At 43.0% G+C, this 18,971-nt stretch overlaps 1 protein-coding gene and 1 pseudogene across 3 annotated transcripts in view; both read right to left on the bottom strand.

Moving 5' to 3' along the window:
• The window catches only part of Rad18 (RAD18, E3 ubiquitin protein ligase), a 153,883-nt gene extending 141,571 nt beyond the window's left edge, over window positions 1–12,312 (bottom strand). For 2 of the 3 annotated variants that reach the window (XM_004625052.2, XM_023705623.1), the window contains exons 1-2: window positions 12,204–12,312; window positions 5,989–6,070 (exon numbers count right to left, since the gene is read on the bottom strand). In XM_004625052.2, the coding sequence (XP_004625109.1) occupies window positions 5,989–6,070; window positions 12,204–12,254 (133 nt within the window). In that variant the 5' untranslated portion in view covers window positions 12,255–12,312. Of the gene's footprint in view, window positions 1–5,988; window positions 6,071–12,203 lie in introns of those variants that run through there. The other variant, XM_023705616.1, reaches the window with a different exon arrangement.
• LOC111814184 lies at window positions 1,871–2,047 on the bottom strand (annotated as a pseudogene).
• Window positions 12,313–18,971: the final 6,659 nt, after the last annotated feature.

Below are 18,971 nucleotides of genomic sequence, written 5' to 3'. Positions count from 1 at the left end.
AATGGAGAAAAAGTAAGTCCTCTACATTGTTGGTGAGAATGTAAACTATGGAAATTAGTACAGAAATTTCTCAAAAACACTAACACTGGAAATTCCATTTGACCCAGTGTATTATAGAGACACATACTTACCCATGTTTACTGCAACACAATTTATAATAGCTAGACCTTGAAAGCTAGCTCTATGTCCATGAATAGATGAATAAAGAAAATGTGTTATTTATACACAATGGGGTAGTACTCTACCAAAAGAAACACTAACTTCAGGCATTCATAGACAAATGGATGCAATTTGAGAAATAATGTTAAGTGAAATAAGTCAGTTATACAAGTTTAAATACTGAACCCCTGGCCCCTGTGCCTGCTTGCAGGCACTTTAATCTGCTGAGCTATTTGGTCAGCCTCAGGTATTACTTTCATAATAAGTTTTTCCAATTAAATAAAAATTAATAAGTAAATAGAAGACACACACACATCAATAAAGAAACAAAATGTAATCAGTAAGTACACACAGAATATTTTATCTAGCAGCAGCAGGATACATACATATTCTCCAGAACAGATCATGTATTAGGTCACAAAACAAAACTTAATAAATTTAAAAGGCTGAAATTACAGGAAGTATCTTTTCCAACCACAACAGAATGAAAAAAGAACTCAAATGTGAAAGGAAATCTGGAAAGTTCACAAATGTATGGAAATTGAACAATGTGAGGAAATGTAAACAGAGTTATAACACTCTCACACTATAGAGCAGCTCCCTACGCAGGTGGCATAATGTTATCTGAGGAGAGAGTGCAGTAAGTAAAAGACACGCTGTTTTGCAGACAAATCTCACTAAGTTGCCTAGGTTGACTTTCAACTTGTGATCTTACTGCCTTAGGCTCCTGAACAGCTAGTATTACAGGCAAACCATACTTGCCTTCTCACAAGTATTAAAGAAATGAAATCAAACAGATTATGGTCTCTGGCCAGAACATAATTAAATTAAACAGTAACAGGAAGAAGTGAGAAAAATTTCTAAACGTTTAGAAATTAAATACTAGATTTCTAAGTGGAGAATAAAAAATTGCAAAGAAAATTAGAATATATTTTGATTAGAAAAATGAAAGCATACATATCTCACATATTTTGTGCAATGAAGTTAAGCTGATCTTAAGAGTGAAATTTATAGCTTTAAATGCTTACATTAGAAAAGTCTTGAGCGGGGGGGCTGGGGTGGTGCACCTGTAATCCGTATTCTAGTACTTGAAAGGTTGAAACAGGAAAATCACTGTGGGTTTGAGATCAGCATGGGCTACACAGTAAGTTCAAGGCCAATAAGAACTATGAAGTGAGGCCCTGTCTCAAAAACAGAAACCGAAAAAAAGCCTACAACAATGATATCAGCTTCTACTTTAAGAAGCTGGAAAAAGATCAGCAAATTAAACTCAAAGTAAAAGAAAGGTAATGATAAAACTAGGAGTATAAATCAATAAAACAAAATATAGAAAAGAATAAACCAAACCTGGTTGGTTTTCTGAAAAGATTATAAAATAACAAACCTCTAGCTAAATTAATCAAGGAAAAGGAGAAAATACACATTTCTAACACCAGGCATAAAAAGATACATGTCAAAGAAACAAAATGGCTCATTTTCACAGTGGAAACTACTCGCAGTTAAAACTACCTAGCTGCCTGTGGACTGACAAAGTTCCTGCATCTAGGAGGTCCCTAGGACAGGACCTAGGAGAGATATAAACAAGGAAGAAAGCCTTTGTGGAAAACGTATGCATGAGTGGGGAGACGAAGAAAGGCACAGACCACAGACGGGCCGTTTTCAGAATAAGACAGCTAAGGCTAAATGGAAACACAGTTATCACAAGGTCGCATAAAATTCCTACACAGAAGCACCTGCTTCTCAGAAATTGAAGGAAAGGACAGACAGTCCTTTCAGTCTTATCAAGAAAACCCAAAGTTAAACTGGGAGGGGCAATGGGGAATGCCTTATATTAAACTGATAAAAATAGATACTACACTTGATCTTAGCCAAAAGGCTGAGAAGTGATGGGAATGCCTTATAAAGAGAAAGCACTCTGGAAAGACTGTATCCCGCAGACTACTCAGCCAACTAAGACGGGGAAAGGGCCTGCTTGCTAGGGCTACACTGCTCGCTGTGACTGCCCAGATGTGCGGCTCACACAGCAGACACTCGCCTTCAAGACTGACATTGAAAAGCCTCTCTTCCACTGCTCTTAATGCCTGAGTCCATTCCTCAGTTCTGGATGAGTGAACTCCTTTCTCTCAGTAGTACATTACTACAGATCCTCCAGAAATAAGACATAGGGAATATTATTTCCTTAAAAGGCATCTCAACTAATTAGGACCAGAAGAACTCCTTCAACCTGATACATTTATGTAAATATGTTATGAATATTAAAAATAGAGCTAATACCATATTTGACGATGAAAGACTGAAAGGCCTTCCCATAAACCCAGGGCTGAGGTTAGGACGTCTGCCCATAGTACTTCTCCATTTAGCATTACACTTGAGGCCCCAACCTGCTGAACATGGAATATAAAACATACGGATTAAAAAGATGTCATTATGCCTTTATTCACAGATGAAATGATTATACATGCAAAAGTTCCTAAGAAAGCCATAAAAATAGATGATGGAAATTAAAAGTGAATCCAGCATGATCACAAGAAGTCAATATAAAAAATTATGTATCTATGGGCAAAGTCTGAGCAATGAAAACTAACTCTGTTTAGAGAAAATAAAGGGAAGCTAAAGGATGGAAAAATACATCATGTTCATACACAAGATTCGACACTGTTAAGATATAAAATCTATGAAATTAATCTCTAGATTCAACACAATCCCAGCAGGACTTTTTGTAGAAACTGATGAGCTGAATCCAAATGTATTAGAAATGCATTTAAAATGAAAAGCTCTTAAGAGAACTGAAGACAGAGTTGAAAGCCTTAACAACACCTGACTCTCAAATTTATTACAAAGACAGAGTAACTAAGGCAGAGCGTTATTAACACTCCCTTTGTGGGAGACCAGACAGGGAAAACTGAAGCCTAATTGAGCTCCTCTGTGAGCACAAAGAAGTAAGGCAGCATGCAGGCACCACGGCATGCTGCAGGTTCCAGGAGAAAGTCAACAAAGCTGAGATCCAGGTGTTCACCTGGGTATATACTAATAGATGACAGGAAGCAGATGAATCTCTGCTATTGTAATTGCTTATACCCATGTCGGTGTGAATAAAGGCAAGGTGAAACATTCAGGCAGTCTGTCCATGAGAGGCAAGAGCCTTCTAGGTACTGCATTCTAAACCAGCCCGGTTTCTTTTTGTCTTTCATCCTCCTTTGCCTCAACTCCCTCATCAGGTGGCAAACTAGTAAACTGAGTCTCTATATCCCTTAACTTGTGGGTATGGGGTATTTTGTCTGAGCAATGAGAGAAAAGGAAGACGTAGTCTGAAAGAAAATTAAAAATTTTAAGAATCTATAAAAGGCCAGATACTGAGTTCTGGACATTCAATTCTCATAACCATCATCTAAGGTAGAAAGGACCAGACTTGATCACTTGAAGAAATGCCAGGCAACCACATATCCCACTTATTGGACTCATGAATCAAGCCTGAGAGCATCACCTCTGTTGTTCCCACTATTACTGCCGTATTTTTATTACATGTCTTCCTCATGGAAATTCTCACTAACACTGAAAGCATGGTTTTTAAATAGCAACTTCATTGGTTTTTAGCTTTCTAAGACAAATCAATTTAAAATAAAGCACAAAAAAGATTATGAACTTAAGTAATCCATAAACTGAACAATGACAGGCTAACCAACCACTATGTACTATACCTCTAACTACATTATATAAAGATGTTTGGGCCTGGGGATATAACTCAGTGGTAGAGTACATGGCTAGTATGTACAAGGACATGGGTTTAATCCCCAACACCTCACAACCAAAACCAAAACCAAACTAAAAAAAACCAACCAAACAAACAAACAAAAAACCCTGTTCATTGTACTAAGCATTTAGTATTTATTTTTATTTTTTTATTTTTGTATGTAATACAGGGTCTACAGGGTCTTACTACATAGGTTAGACTCGTAGTGATCCTCCTGTTTTCAGCCTCCCAAATGCTGGGATTACAGGCCTGCACCACTAGGCTCAGTCTCATTTGCTGACTCAGAGTGTCCTGGGGATGGGGCTGGCATAGCACGCCAGGGATGGAACCCAGCCGCTGCATTCTGCCTAAGCATACGCTTTAGTCCCCTGAGCTATCTGGCTGACCCCAGCATTTAGTATTTAAATGCTTGTCATAAAATCATAAAAAGGATAAATTCTTTTCTTTTTTAAGTACTACAGGTTGAGCCTAGGCCCTTTACACTGAGCTACATCCCCAGCACTTTTTTTATTTTTTCAGTTTTAGACAAGTTGTAGCTAAGCTGCACATACTAGAGTCCAATTTGCAATCCTCCTGCATCCGCCTTCCAAAGTGCTTGGATTACAGGCATGTACGTGTATGGCAAGTAAATTCTAATCTTTCCAGCATCACATAGTAGTTTAGTGATACAACTACAATTCTCTTCTATCTGGAAATTCAGATAATCCTCAATTTATGGTGGTTTAACTTAGAATGTTTTCACTTTACCTGAGGCAAAAACAATAGAAACCATATGCGGAAAATTTCCCCCAAACTAGCAACATGCAGTAACATCCTCTCAGGGATGATACTGTCTAGGAATTCTGGGTAGCAGTAGTGAGCTGCAGCTCCCAGTAAGCCGTTTATTCACATGATCAAGAGGATAAGCAACAAAAACATGCTGCAGGGGATTCTACTGCTAGGTTATGATGCTGGGTAGGTCTATAAATGTACTTTGGACACCCAGGCATGGCTGATCTGTCAGCCCAGCCCTTTGGGAGGCACAGGAAAGAGGACTGCAAGTTTAAGCATAGCCTAGGCAACTTGGCCAGACCGTGTCTCTAAAAAAAAAATTAAGGAAAGACAGAGAAATAGCTCAGTGTGGTGGCCCTTGGTTCAATACGCAGTACAGCCAAAAGATATTTTCAGTTTATCGTGAAGCTACTGGGACAAAACCCCATCATAAATTCTTACTATAGATGTTTGACTTTTAAAATAATATACCAAGTACTATCTGGTTGAACTACCTACATGTTCTGTAAAAAGTAAAATTCTGAGCTGAGTGTGGTGGTATATGCATGAAGTTAGTGACTTGAGAGGCTGACATGGGACAATCACTTGAATCCGCAAGTTTAAGACCAATCTGAGCAACCAAAGAGACTACATCTCAAAGAGAAAAATAAGTAAAAAGAACAAAATTATTGTCAGGTGTGATGGCACACACCTATAATCCCAGCACTTAGGGAGGCTGAGGCAAGAGGATCACAGGTTCAGGAACTCAGATTGTCTCAAAATAGAAATTATAAGGGCCTAGGGATGTTGGTCAGAGTAAGAACACTCCTGGTCAGAGTAAGAGCAACCCTCATACCAATTAAAAAAAACAAAATCCTTAAAATTCAATATCTAAAAACATTTAAGACAAATAACCACATATCAGAATAAAAATCATTATTGACATAAATGCTATAAAACGCATACAACATTCAAGAAGACATGGTAGAAAATAGAGCAAAAACTTTTTCATATTCAAGAAGGAAGTGACTAATCATGGTGTCATACATCTGTAATCCCAGCACTTGAGAGACTGAGGCAGGAGGATCTAGAGTTCCAGGCCAGTCTGGGCTATACAGTGAGTTCCAGGCCAGTCTGAACTGCATAGTTAATACCCTGTCTCTCCGAAAAAAAAAAAAAAAAAAGAAGTGGTGGGAAAGACCTTCTTAGAACTGCAAGTCAGGGGAGGTAAAGGTGAAAAATAAACATGCATACATACTTTTGGTGCTAAATTAACACTACCTCATACAGATATCACATTCTAACTCGTGAAGACAAAACTTACTTACAGTTATGTGAACACTGAGGAATTATCATTGCAATGTTGAAATATTCAAAGCAAATTCCACATCGCAGCAAGTCATCTATTGTCTGAAATGCAAAAATGCATACATATTCAGAAAGACACTAGAATTAGAAAGTTCGCCAGGAATTGTTCTCTATTCCCTAAAAACAAACAATCGAATTTCTTTGCCAGTTACATGTATCTTCAAAAGCTAGCCCCAAACAACCTATAAGGCATCTTGATGGAGGGAGAAAAAAAAAAAAATCCTTCATATAACCCACATGTGTCCAAATCTCAGGTTATTCAAAATGCTTTCAACCCATTGATTTTGCAGTTTCCTGTGGCATACTTTTAGCCATTTATAAAATGTTTAATGTATTCCTGCTCCACTTTATATGTATTTCCAGTTCTTACTCAAAGCCTCCTCCTCTTTAGAACCCTACCCCATGGTCTATGGTTACCTGGGGTAAAAGGAACCACTATTACAGCCAAACGTTAGGAATTATCTAATCAAGAGCTGGGAATGTACCTTAGGGGCAGAGCACTTGCCTAGCATGTATGAGGCTCTGGGTTTGATCCCCAACAAGGCACATCACTCACACACACATACACACACATATATACCAGAAATTATGTAATTAAAATCCTTCCTTCACAAATGAGGAAACTAGTATCTAGCACAGGCGTAAGTCAAGCTGGAACTAAACTGTCTGTCTTCTCATTCTCTGCCAAGCCAGTATTTTCTGCACAATATTAACTGGTAGAATTAAATGGGGGAGCCCTGGAAATAGAAGGGTCAGTGACAGCAGAGGAGGTGAAGCAGACAAACTAGACCATCAGACACATGTGTCAATCCGGAATGCAGTCTACACTGGAAAGGATCTTTTCTTGCAATCCAAAATCTTTCCAAGCATTTAAGTAAGGTTCAGGCAGTATGTGTGGTTTGCTAGCTTTCCTTTAAAAGGGAGCGCTAAGGGCCCTGGGGTATAGGTCAGTGGAACAGCACTTGCTCAGCATGTGCAGTGCCTTGGGTTCCTTGCCCAGCACTGTAAAAGAAAAGAGAAGAGCGTAAGAATGGACTTTGTTCTTACCATAGATGGTAAAGAGATTCTGAAAAAATATATAATAAAATGAGCAATGGTGGCTGGGATAGCAAACTGGAGAAGTGAGGGGCTTTGTGGAAGATACACTTACTTTTTTTTTTTTTTTGGTGGAACCAGTCATCAAACTCAGGCCCTTGCACTTGCCAGGGAAGCGCTTATTCCACTGAGCCATCTCCCTAGACCCAGGATACACTTACTTTTCACATTATGAGGGTTTTTTAAACTATACAAATCTATTACCTAAATTTTAGTATATGTAAAAAAGATTAATGTCATTAATTGTCCATATGAAATATTATGTAGCCATTAAAATATTTTTAAAGACTAATGCTACAACTATGAATTACTACTAAGAAGACAACAATATGCAATGTATGAATTATTGCAACTGTCCTACTATCCTGTTTTGAAACTGTCTCATTACTATTTCTCAATAAAATTAATAAAAAATAAATTAAAAAAAGACTAATGCTACAAGAAAATGTTCATATTTTAATCAATACTTCAAAAAGTCAGAAAACAAATCTATAAAAATATAGAATTACAGCAACTCTGAAGTTTAAGCCTGATATCAACAATAATCATATCCATTTTGTTGTTGTTATTCATCTTGTTTTCTTTTTAGAGGACTTTTCACAAAATAAAACAAAGTGCCGGACAAATAGCTCAGCGGATTAAAGAGCCTGCAAGCAGGCGCAGGGGCACGGGGTTCAACCCTCAGGCCTGCCGTGTCGTCCCTGCCACCAGGGCGCGCTGAGATGGCAATTGAGACTGGGTGTCATGGTGTGCGCCTGTAATCCCAGCTCTTGGGAGGCTGTAAACAGGCGGATCACTAGGAGTCCGATCTAGTAGTGAGATCTAGTAGTGAGACCCTGAACACCCTGTAGACCCTTCCCTAAAATACAAAAAATAAACAAAAATAAAACAAAGAGAATATAAGGAAAATATTATAAAATTTAAATTAAATCTGTCTCTGCTTCATCCCTCACCTCCCCAGCTCTTTCCTTCGGGAGGAAAAGCTTTTAACAGTCACCTGTTACGTAGTATAAATATCTTATTTTCCCTTAAGGTTAATGCTCTTCAGAGGGCTGGCATATAACTCAGCATAAAGCACTTGCCCAGCATGCATAAGGCCCTGAGTTTGAGCCTCAACACTGTCAAGAACAAAAATATTCTTCAGAAAGATTATTATCAGAGATGATGTGACATTACATGCTATGCATGTGCTAATGCATTTAATATTCCTCTGTTTTAGACCATGTTTGTTATTTCTGATTATTCTCATAAGTCATACTGTAAAGGTAATTTTAAAACATAACTAGGGCTGGGAGATAGTTTAGCAATCTATGTGCCTGCCTTTGGGGCTTTTTGTTTATTTGTTTGTTTTTGGTTTGTTTTGTCTCAACTATATTGATTTCTGCTCTGATCATTATAATGTTTTCCTTGTATTAGCCTTGGGTTTAGATTGCTCTTGATTTTCTAGGACCTTGAGGTATATTATGAGGCTACTTGGGCTCGCTATCTTAGTGATATGCACCTTCACAGCTATAAACTTTCTCCTTAGAACTGCTTTTATTTCCCATAATTTATCATATGTTATGCTGCCATTATCATTTACTTCTAGAAACTGTTATTTCTGTAACCCATTGTTTAAGTGTATTGTTTAGTTTCCAGAATAAAACAGAATAAAACGTAAAGGGGGAAAACAGAAAAGGTAAAAGGAGCAACCCAGATCTCCAAAATCAACTGATGAAGGGAAGTGTCTCGGTTACTTTTCTCTTGTTGCTAGGACAAAATACCTAGGCAACACTCAGAACTGAGAAGGAAAAGGTTTATTTAGCTCACAGTTAGTGGAGGTTTCAGTTAGTCAGCTGGTTCTAAGGCACAGTGGCTTATGGCCGAGAGCAACCATTCCTGGTGGCAGCAGCAAAGAGCAGAAAGCAAAGAGAGGAGCTACAGCACGGGCAGCCAGCTCGCCTCTCCCTGCTTACTTACATCTGTATGCAGAGTATCTGCCTCACGGCACTCATAATCCCAGCACTGGATCAAGAATCAGCCACAAACTCCAGAAGCCGCCCCACAACTGCATAAGGTTTGTGGCGGGGGGAAGGACAACTAGACACAAACCATAACAGGAAAAAAATAAAAAATAGTCTTAAAAAATTAGTCAAAAGAAAAAAATTCCTGTTTTGGAATGAGTAGTTTCTTTCCAAGATCTGCAGTTTCTAGTATATGTGCTGCCAAAGTGAGCACAGATCTACAGTTTTGGGATCCAGCCAGTCAGAATTCTCTCCACCTAGCTTTAGAGCCAATGGGCCTTTGAGGTACCCTCCCTGCACCTCAGGGCTCCCTATCCATTCACCCCAGAACGTGGTTACCCTTCAAGCTAAGATCTGTCTTGCTCCTGCTGGTAGATGGGAAATGCCATCAGCCCTCAGGTCTCTGCTGGGTACTGGCTGTAGGGCAGGAGTTCAAGTGGACTGCTGGACTTAATGCTGACAGCCATAGGGTCTGGTTACTCCCTTCTCTCCCTGCACATTGTCCTAGTCCAGGATCAGGTCAGCTGGTTAGTCCTTGCCTCTGTCGCCTGTGCCAAGTGGCAATAAAATGTAGATCCAACTAAGAGTTGGTGGATGGTCTTATCCTTGGGTGTGGAGAGCAGGTCCTGCATGGGTCTGCCTGTTTGCATGGGCATAGCTGTACGTACAGCACAGGCCTGCGTCCCCGCACTGGTGGAAGGGCTCCCTCCGACAGATCTGGAGTGACTCCACACATCTGGAGCAGGCCTGCTTGCTCACTCTGAGAAGGTCGTGGCTCAACTGGCGTGGGCCTGCTTGCCTACATCAGGAGAGGGCCAGCTGCATGTGTCTCGATGATGAGGATGATGATGATGATGATGATGATGATGATGATGATGATGATGCAAGTAAAAGCCTAAATGAAGAGCTACCAGCAGATGTTTCAAGATTTAGTTTATCAAGTCAAAAGGCGAAACTGAGGAAGGGTGAAAAGAAGGCTTTTAAGCTCTTGGCTACAGATCCTTTGGAAATTGGGTGAAAATAATTCCAGACATCAAAGTCTTTCTATGGATCTCAAGTTAGAAATCATAGATTGTGATTCAGATTTCTATTTGATATAAGAACTCCAGTCATGGATGCTTCTAGTTCTTTGGCCCTGGAGGAATTCAAACAAAAATTCAGAAGAAAAATTGGGAGATGGTGGGGGAATGGCTTTCCAATCCTAAGACTCCTTGATCTCAATGTGAGCTAAATATGTGCTCAAGCCACTCTTTGGTGGAAATTCATTGAATATGCTCTAGTACTGCACTCTATATTCAGTGCAGTGGTGAGATTGTGAAAGCCAGAGAAGACATGGAACCTGCCTCTAAAGAACACTAGGAAGTATGGAAATATATAAAACATGCATAAGCCTACAAGGCAGGAGCTTTAAAGGACACAGAGCTCTTTTTCCTTTATCCAACTCAATCTTGATGACAATAAACAAAAGGGGAAGAGAAGCACTTAACATGCTAAGGCCTTATAACAACAATATAGATACCTTCCGTCAATTAGAACATTTCTGAGCGCTCACTTTGTGCCAACAGACTTCCTACCCACATAAATAACTCAACTAAGCAACTTTGTTTTTGTTTCTAGCTTGAGAAAATTAAGTCTCAGAGAGGTTAAAAAAGTATTATTCCCAAGGTTACACAGTAAGAGAAAAAAGACCAGATTCAACCCAGGATCAGCAGAATTCAAATCTATGCTCTTCATCATATCTTGGTGCTAAGACTACAATGTCAAAACCAGGGATTTCCTGGCAGGATCTTACCACAGGTTAGCTTTTCACCACAGGGAAATCTCATGTGCCCAAGCACTGCCCCGATGACAGCAGGAAGAACAAGACCCTCTCCCAAGACCCTGCATTTAATTCTCAAAGTTTGCTTTAAGAGTGGGGGTTGAGGACATCTTATTTCCAAGTTTTAAAAAAGGGAGGAAAGATGGAAAATTATCTAGTTACAAACGGGGGTGGGGGGAAAGCACAGCTACAAGAAACACCAAGGAAATGATTTTTTTCAGCAAAGCAAAGCACACCAGCGCCTGAGCAAACTTAGTGGGAATCCAGGGCTCATGGAAACCAAAAATGGAAATGGATATGCCTTGTCGAAAACAAAAAGGCAGTGGCACATGCCTGTAATCCCAGCATTCTAGGAGAGCAAAGCAGAAGGACTGAAAGTTCAAGCTCAGCCTGGTCAACACACCAACCTAGAGATTCTATCTCAAAAATGAAAAATAAAACGGGGAAAGGAGACTGGAGATGTAGCTCAGTTCAAAGGTCCTGGATTCATTCCCCAATTTAAAAAAAAAAAAAAAAAAAAGCCAAAATAAATAAATGTTAGGAAGGGCCAGGTGTAGTGGCGAATATCTGTAATCCCAGCACTGGGAAAGATGAAGGAGGCATATTGCTGCACAAGACAGGCCTGGGCTACAAAGTGAGTTGTTCAAGGCTAGCCTGAACTATGAAGTGAAACCCTGTCTCAAATAACAAAGGTTATGTGAACAAATAATTCTATAAAATGAAATAATGCTGAGCCTAAGTCCCGATCTCTGTTTAAACGCAAGTGAAATGAGCAGTTTACGACATGTTGGAGAGGAATGCATTGCAGTATGTTAGGACAAACCATAATTAGAAGAAATGAAAGATCATGTAAAGCAGATTATCTGCAATGCTAGGTGATTTTTAAAGTATTAATTCATACAATACCCATCCAAATGTTGCCCGGGGTCCCTATGACACAGTGTCTGCGGCATGGGTACTCAAAAAGGGTTAGCTTGGCACCGGTCAGTGTTTTTCTGATAACACTGTTCCTGCTGCGGCTGAACCTCAGCACACCTGGTTGACGGCCATGCTCAGCTCACCGTGAAGAGCTGAAGATTGTTCCTAATACTTCTCAAGACAAGAAACGGAAGCCCAAAGCTAAGCTGTTGGCAAGAAGAGACACAACAGGGCCTGGTACCTTGGCCCAGCTCGCCGCTCGGTCAAGTCCTTTCTCTACCCAAGGCGCGGATGGTCTCTCACGGACATCCGGAAGCCCCAACCTCCCCAAAGCACTCACCTTCATGACTGCCAGGCCCGGAGGCCACCGAGGCTCGCCCAGGGGTTCCATAAACGTCCGGGAGAGTGCACAAGACCCACTAACCTCCCGCGCGGGACTACCACTCGAAATTCCCCGCGCTGGTGTTGACATCACGAGCCCGCGACGCCTGATGCGATCGCGGAGCCTGCCGGGAGTTGTAGTGCGCGGGTGGAGGGCGGCCAAAGATGCTAGCACTGCGCACGCGCCAGACTTCTGGGTTGCTTGTCAGAGTAGAAGTGATGTTTTTAGTTTGCTTTATTTTATTTTTTTTGGCACTGGGGGTTGAGCTCAGGACCTTGTGCTTGCCAGGCAGGCACTTAAGTCGCTGAGATATCTCCCCAGGCCAGAAGTGATATTTTTAAAATCTCACAGCAGGTTGAATATTAAGAAAAGAGCCAGGAAACAAATAAAATGCAAACCTTGCCAAGAGTTTCAAAATCTATACTGCTGGCTCTTCGCATACGCCTTTCCTGATCGCTACAATTTGGCCTGCTCTGAGTATTTTATTTGTCCTTTCTTTTCTTTCATTTTGATATAGGGTCTCTCTAAATTACTCGGGCTGGGCTTGAACTTGAAATGCTGGTATTACAGGTGTGCAGCACCATGCCCAAGTACGGAAAGTGTTTTTATTCCTTCGCACTTGTTTGGTCCATTACTTATTACTCAGACTCATTCCCCCCAGCTAGGAGTGAGAAACAGATTCCTACTCCAGGCCACCCTGTTAGTAAGTGGAAAAAGTATTTGAACTCAGGCAGTCTGGCTGGAAAGCACGCATTAAACACTACAGAATAAAGGCCTCATCATAATGTTTATTCTCATTTAATAGATGTCAGAATTGAAACTCATTCATGATCAGTTTGGTAACTGGCAATGTCAAGACTTGAACCCAAGTTTTTAAACCCCAACCAGAGGGCATCACCCCCCTGACACTTAGTGAGGAATAAGTGCTTGCAGTGGGGGCCAGGCCTGAGAATCCCAGAATATCTAGTGGGGCCAGGATACAAAGAGAGGAGTGGAGGGGTGGGTGCCCCTGTGGCTTTGTATCATTCAGCCAAAGAAGGACATGAGATGACCTCCAGACTGAGGGATGCTGTGGGAAGGTTCTGGCTGCAGGGGTGGAGTGGAGGAGTGAGACACAAGGGAAGTAGCAGTAAGAGCTGACCCCCGCCTGTGTGCAGTTACTGTTTTATGCAGCTAGTTTTAAGCCTAACACTGTGGTTAGGCTTAGGGTGATAAATGGCTGGGAAGATGAATGAGGAAGTGGGACAACACAGAACAAATGGGGAAGGGTCGGGTTCAGTGCACGTGTCCATAACCCCACCTGCTCAGGAGACTGAGGTAGGAGACTTGCATTATGAGATCAACCTGGGCAAATTAGTGAGATCCAATCCCAAAATAAAACAAAAAGGGGCCTGGGCCGTTGCACCATGGTGCAGCATTTGCCTGGTATGTGCAAGGCCCCAGGTTCAGCCACCAGCATCGCCAAACAAAAGAGCAAAAAAGAATGGGAAAGGGAGGGGACAGTGGCAGGGAAGGAAGTGCATTCTTCTCATTCAACCATGAGGACAGATTCAGCAGGAACCAGCTGCCTGTTCCAAAGTCCAAGTCGCTCCTGGCGCAAGCGTGCTGTTCACCTCTGATTCCTGGCCACCAACTGCTTAGTGAGGCAGAAGGAGTGATGAGGCATCAGCTGAGCCCACTGCCCATATGTCTCTTCCTCCCAGAAGCGTCCCCTCCATGCTCCTCAGGAGGCTTTCCCTGGGTGTCGGCCTGGGGAGGGGCACTGAAGGTGCAAGCAGGGGCTGAAAGTCCACCTTTAGCTCTGAGCAAGGCGTTGCTCATACCACCCCCAGGAGCTTACCCTCCCTGGAGCCCTTTCCTCCAGCAAGTGCTGTTCCAAGGACATTCCCTTCTGCAGCTTGATGCGGAATTGTACTTCCTTATTCGAGTGAAAACAAAATGTTCCACATTAAAAAAAAAAAAAGGCCAGTGCTCAGCAGAATCTCCCACGATACTCAGCAACGGTGAGGATCCAGGTTAGAGTAGCACAATAAAACACAGGAAGTCCAGCAAATGTGCATTTTGGGTACACAGTGAACAATTTTTTAAGTATAATATGACCCAAATATTGCACACAACATACTCATAGTAAAAAAAAATTGGCCCTTATTTACCAGAAATTCAATCTTTTTACTGGGTATCTGGGGTTTTTGTTTGCCAGAACTGACACCCCTTGGGAGGGGAGCACCGTCCCACTGTGCACTGGCCAGGTCACCCAGAGGCAGCCCATGACCTTCTCCCTTCAGGGGTTCCCTACATGTTGCCCTCTGGACCCCTCCTCATTCAGTCAGGAGGGAAAGGTGAGGAAGCTGAGGGCATTGCCAGTCCCTTCTTCCCTTCTCTCTCCCTTCCTCCCTTTCCCGTCCACTCTGACGAACTCCACAGTCCCCTTACTCATCAGTGCCAGGTGCTGGACTACAGGGGAGAAGTCAGACTTGGAGCTGATGACTTGGGCAAAGGAACAGCACCAGGATGGTAAAAAGGATGTATATAAGACAGTGAACAAAGCTTGGCAGCTGGCATGGAGGCACACCCCTGTGATCCAGTGACTCAGATGCTGAGACAGAAGGGTCACAACCTGAAGGTAGGCTGTCCTGGACAATTTAGTAAGACTCTATCTCAAAAGAAAAAAGGCTGAGGAAGTAACTCATGGTATAGCACTTGCCCAGCATTGGCAGAGCCCTGGGTTCAATCCCCTAAACCACCACACAGCAAAACAAAACACCCAAGTTTTTCATAAGGTGATAAATGATGTGAAAATATTAAAAGAGAATGATATCATAGGCAGTAAAGAACCCTGAAAATTGGCCTGGGAAGTCCTCTATGAGCAAATGATGTGTGTATAGTAATCCAATGAAAAAATATAGGCAGCTATACAAAAATCCAGGGCAAAGCTGGGCACGGTGGTACACACCTGTAATCCCAGCATTCTGAGAGGCTGAGGCAGGAGGACCACAAGTTTGAGCTCAGTCTATGCAATTTAGCAAGATCCTATCTCAAAATGAAAATAAAACATAAAAGAGGAATACAATTCAGTATGAAGACACTGGGTTCAGTCCCAGTGCCACCGAAATAAATAAATTAATCACTAAGATGGGGGAGTTTCAGGTAAGCAAGCTGTGGAACCAAAGCAGTGGCACATATCTGTCACTCTATCACTGGGTGAGTCATCTAGAAAGATCAAACAGGCTCCCAAGGTACAGAGTACCAGGGGCTTAGGGAGCAGAGCAAAGGAGCCGCTGCAAGGAGACAATATCAATCTCGACCAACTGTCTAGTTGATAGTAGCTAAAGGACATGACTCATGCAAAATCAGTGTGATAATCCTCCCCTCAGGGCTGTAACAGCTTAGTCAGCTTAGGGCGCAGAAGGTAGTGTGCTGGGCACCAAGTGAGGGGCCACCTGTGGCAGTGGGAGTTCTGCTTACCCTTATCACTCTACACCCATTAATAAGGATTATCAGCAGAGGTCACAGAGACCAAAGACTCTGAAGTTATACTGCCAGACTCCGCTCTCCCAGTCTCCAAACTAGATCTCGGCTTCCAGATATGATCGCTGGGCAAAGGAATCAGGTCTCATTGAAGAAATGGCTGATTTGAGTTTGCAGAAGAATAGGGTACAAGATGGGCCTGGGGCATTTTGTGCCCCTAGATAAAGAAGTTATCAAAAATACAGGATGCAAGATCCAGTTTGAAGTTACTTTCACTGACTTAAGCAGCAAAAGGAACACGGGGTGCTACTAGTTGAAAGGCATTGAATATTTTAAAAGCCAGGGATTTATCCTGAGCTTCATCTGCTACCTTCCACAGGAAGCAGCTGTCATGTCACTTTCGGTAAATAAGGGGAAAGAATTGAACATTTATTCTTCCCTTCCAGGATGAACTATGTTTTAGGGAAACCCCAGCAGCCCATGTTGGTGAGACTTCTTGCTAGCAAATACGGGAGGAATGATAAAAGCAGAAAGAGCATCACTTTCCAGCTCCCAATGGAATAGTATCATCCCCCCAAAGAACAACAGCAGGGAAGAAAGGTGGGTGAGAGACTCCCACAGAATCTCAGATCCATCCCTTGGCCAGTTGTCTTCACAGAAGGAGAGAAGCGTTAGAAGTTGACACTTGTGGACCAACCAGAAAATTTTGAATATTTATTAGTTACTATGTTATATCATGAAAGTATTTCATCAGAATTAGCTTCTGCTTGCTTTGCCTGCCATCTTCAAAATGACCACCCGGGGGCAGCAGAGCATCGGGCTGGCTGTGAACTCCGGCTCAGAGGAGGAATGGCAAATAAGCGATGTGAGCGACGTCCGTTGATCTGGAGTTCTTTCATTATCTGGTGCTTAATGAGCTCTGACTATGTACGAGGTCCTCTATGCTAGACCTAGGGGCACAGAGTTAAATTCACCCCAATCCCCCTCCTGGGCCATGTGCATAGATTTGGAAGCCAAGAAGGGGCGGCAGGCGGGAGGTGCTGTCCTCCTAGGTCTGTCTTCTAGGTGTAGCCCCTGATGACCGTGTCAGACATTCATTGGGGTGGAGACCTTGGCCAGGGATGCTGAAAAACAAAGAATCTAATGAGGATTGGAGGGAGCTGGGCACTTGTGCTATGTGTGTTGACTTATATACATTTTCATTTACCATTTATCAATTGTGAGGCCTTGGGAAAATTAACTCTGCCTCTCTGAACCTCATGACACTAAAAATAGTTCATGTGATAGCTTTTCTGACCAAATGGCTAGGGAGTTGTTTAAAGAGGGTTCAACCCATAGTGAGTGCTGCTCACACATGTATTTTCCTACATAAGTGTTCCTATTGGGAACTGTAGGGTAGAAGCAGACCATCAACCGTCCAATTTACATGAAAGCCCAAGGTCTGCTGGCAAAATAACCAGTTCAGTTTGGAGACAGAGAGACACTGGAATTAAGACTCTCCGAAGGCAAGATTGTAATTATAGCAGCCCCATATACTGAATGAGAATTTTCTGCTTTCCAGTCCACGGCCCCAGAGAAGCCTCCAGGCGGGCACTGAGGCTGCCTCTGCTTCAGAGAGGAGGGATCCGAGAGGCTAAGGAACTCAGTGAAAAGAAGGCTGGGGCCCATTCCTGGCAGTGGGCTCTGGTACCCTCACACAGCTCTGTGAAGGTAGCTGTGGTGAGTGCTGTAGGCTTTCCCTAGAAACAGGGTTGTTTCGTCCTGAAGTTGGCAGTCTCACTCTGTGGACTGGGGGAGGGGTGGCAAGATGTCTGAGCAAAGGGTGACATCTTCCCAAGGCCACTCTCTGGAGGTGGGGGTGGGGGTGGCTTCCTGCTGCGCTCCTCTGGGGGATGAGCTCCCTAGTCTGGCAAGGCTGATCCCTACTTCTGCATTGAGAATAGGCAGGTGACTAGGCCAGCTCAGGGACAGAAGTCTCTGCCCCACACAGAGACTGATTCGTGTGAGCATGTGACTCACACTAGGCCAATCACAGGAACTCCTGGGACACAGACCTAGCCCTGGGAAAAGAGGCAGACTTTCTGCCTGCCGCTGTTGCTAAGTGCTAGGGTCAAAGCCTGGGATGGCCTAGGACCGTCTTTCACCTCTTGGGCAGTCAGCCCAAGCACACAGATAGCGTGGTGGAGAGTGGGACTAAGGTGGACCAGTCCTGCTGACACCCTTGGGACCCAGCCTGCCAGCATCCACTTCTACCCAGAACTTGTCGCTCACAGGAGCACAAAGTGTGCCTTTAATTGAGGCTGGGCTGAGTTGGGTCCTCGTCCATTGAGACTGACCATGGTCTACTTAATGTATTTTTCATGCAGCCCTAGAGCAGAAAAGGGCCATGTTATTGATCAAAGGATTTGAGAGAGACCAAAAGGACAGTCCAGGTTCAGTTAAAGGAGCTGGCAAATGAGGGACAATCGTGTCTCATGAAGGGGTCTGTACACTGCCTGGGGAAGATGGACCTCAGTCCTTGGGACCACAGGTCTTTTGCTCAGGAAGAATCCCACTCAGTCCCTAGGGCTGCAGGGTGCTCTGCACAGGAATCTAGATGGATAAAGGAAGCAACGCTAGCAGTCCCAGAGCAAACAGCGGCAGGGCTCAAGGCTTACAGGCAGTAATTCTTCCTCCTCTTCTTTCGCCAGCCAAAGATAACGAGGTGGGCCCGTTATAGTCAAGAGTCCAGGCCATTCTGCGTCATGGTTCCATGTGGTACCTGTACCAGCCTCACCCAGAACTTCCCTTGTTGAACAACAGCTACAGTTGGTCATAAGTCACAATGAAAGGGATCAAGTAATATTCTTATTAAAACCTTCCCATGGAAAGCAGCTGTAGCGACACAGGCCTAATCCCAGCATTCTAGGAGGCTGATGTAGGAGGACCATAAATTTTAGGCTATCTTGGGGAACTTACAAATGTGGCAAAAGCCTATCTCAACAGGTCAGGGTGAGGGAACAAATAAAGACCTTCCAAGCTGGGCATGGTGGCACAGACTGATAGCCCCAGCGTTCTAGGCAGCTGAGGTAGGGTCACAATTTAGTGATTTGGCAAGACCCTATTTCAAAATTGCAAAAAATCTTACTCCAGGACTGGAGATATAGTTGAAAGGCCTGTAATGAACAACAAGCAAGGAAGCAAACAAACACCCTTTCAGTGGCCTTGCAACTGCACTTAGAACAAGTTCAGAATTCCCACCCTGGCTATGCAGACCCT

Source organism: Octodon degus, unplaced genomic scaffold (genome assembly GCF_000260255.1).
Source record: "Octodon degus isolate 3935 unplaced genomic scaffold, OctDeg1.0 scaffold00008, whole genome shotgun sequence".
NCBI classification, from domain to species: Eukaryota; Metazoa; Chordata; class Mammalia; order Rodentia; family Octodontidae; genus Octodon; species Octodon degus.
This window is presented reverse-complemented; position numbering and strand designations above follow the sequence as displayed.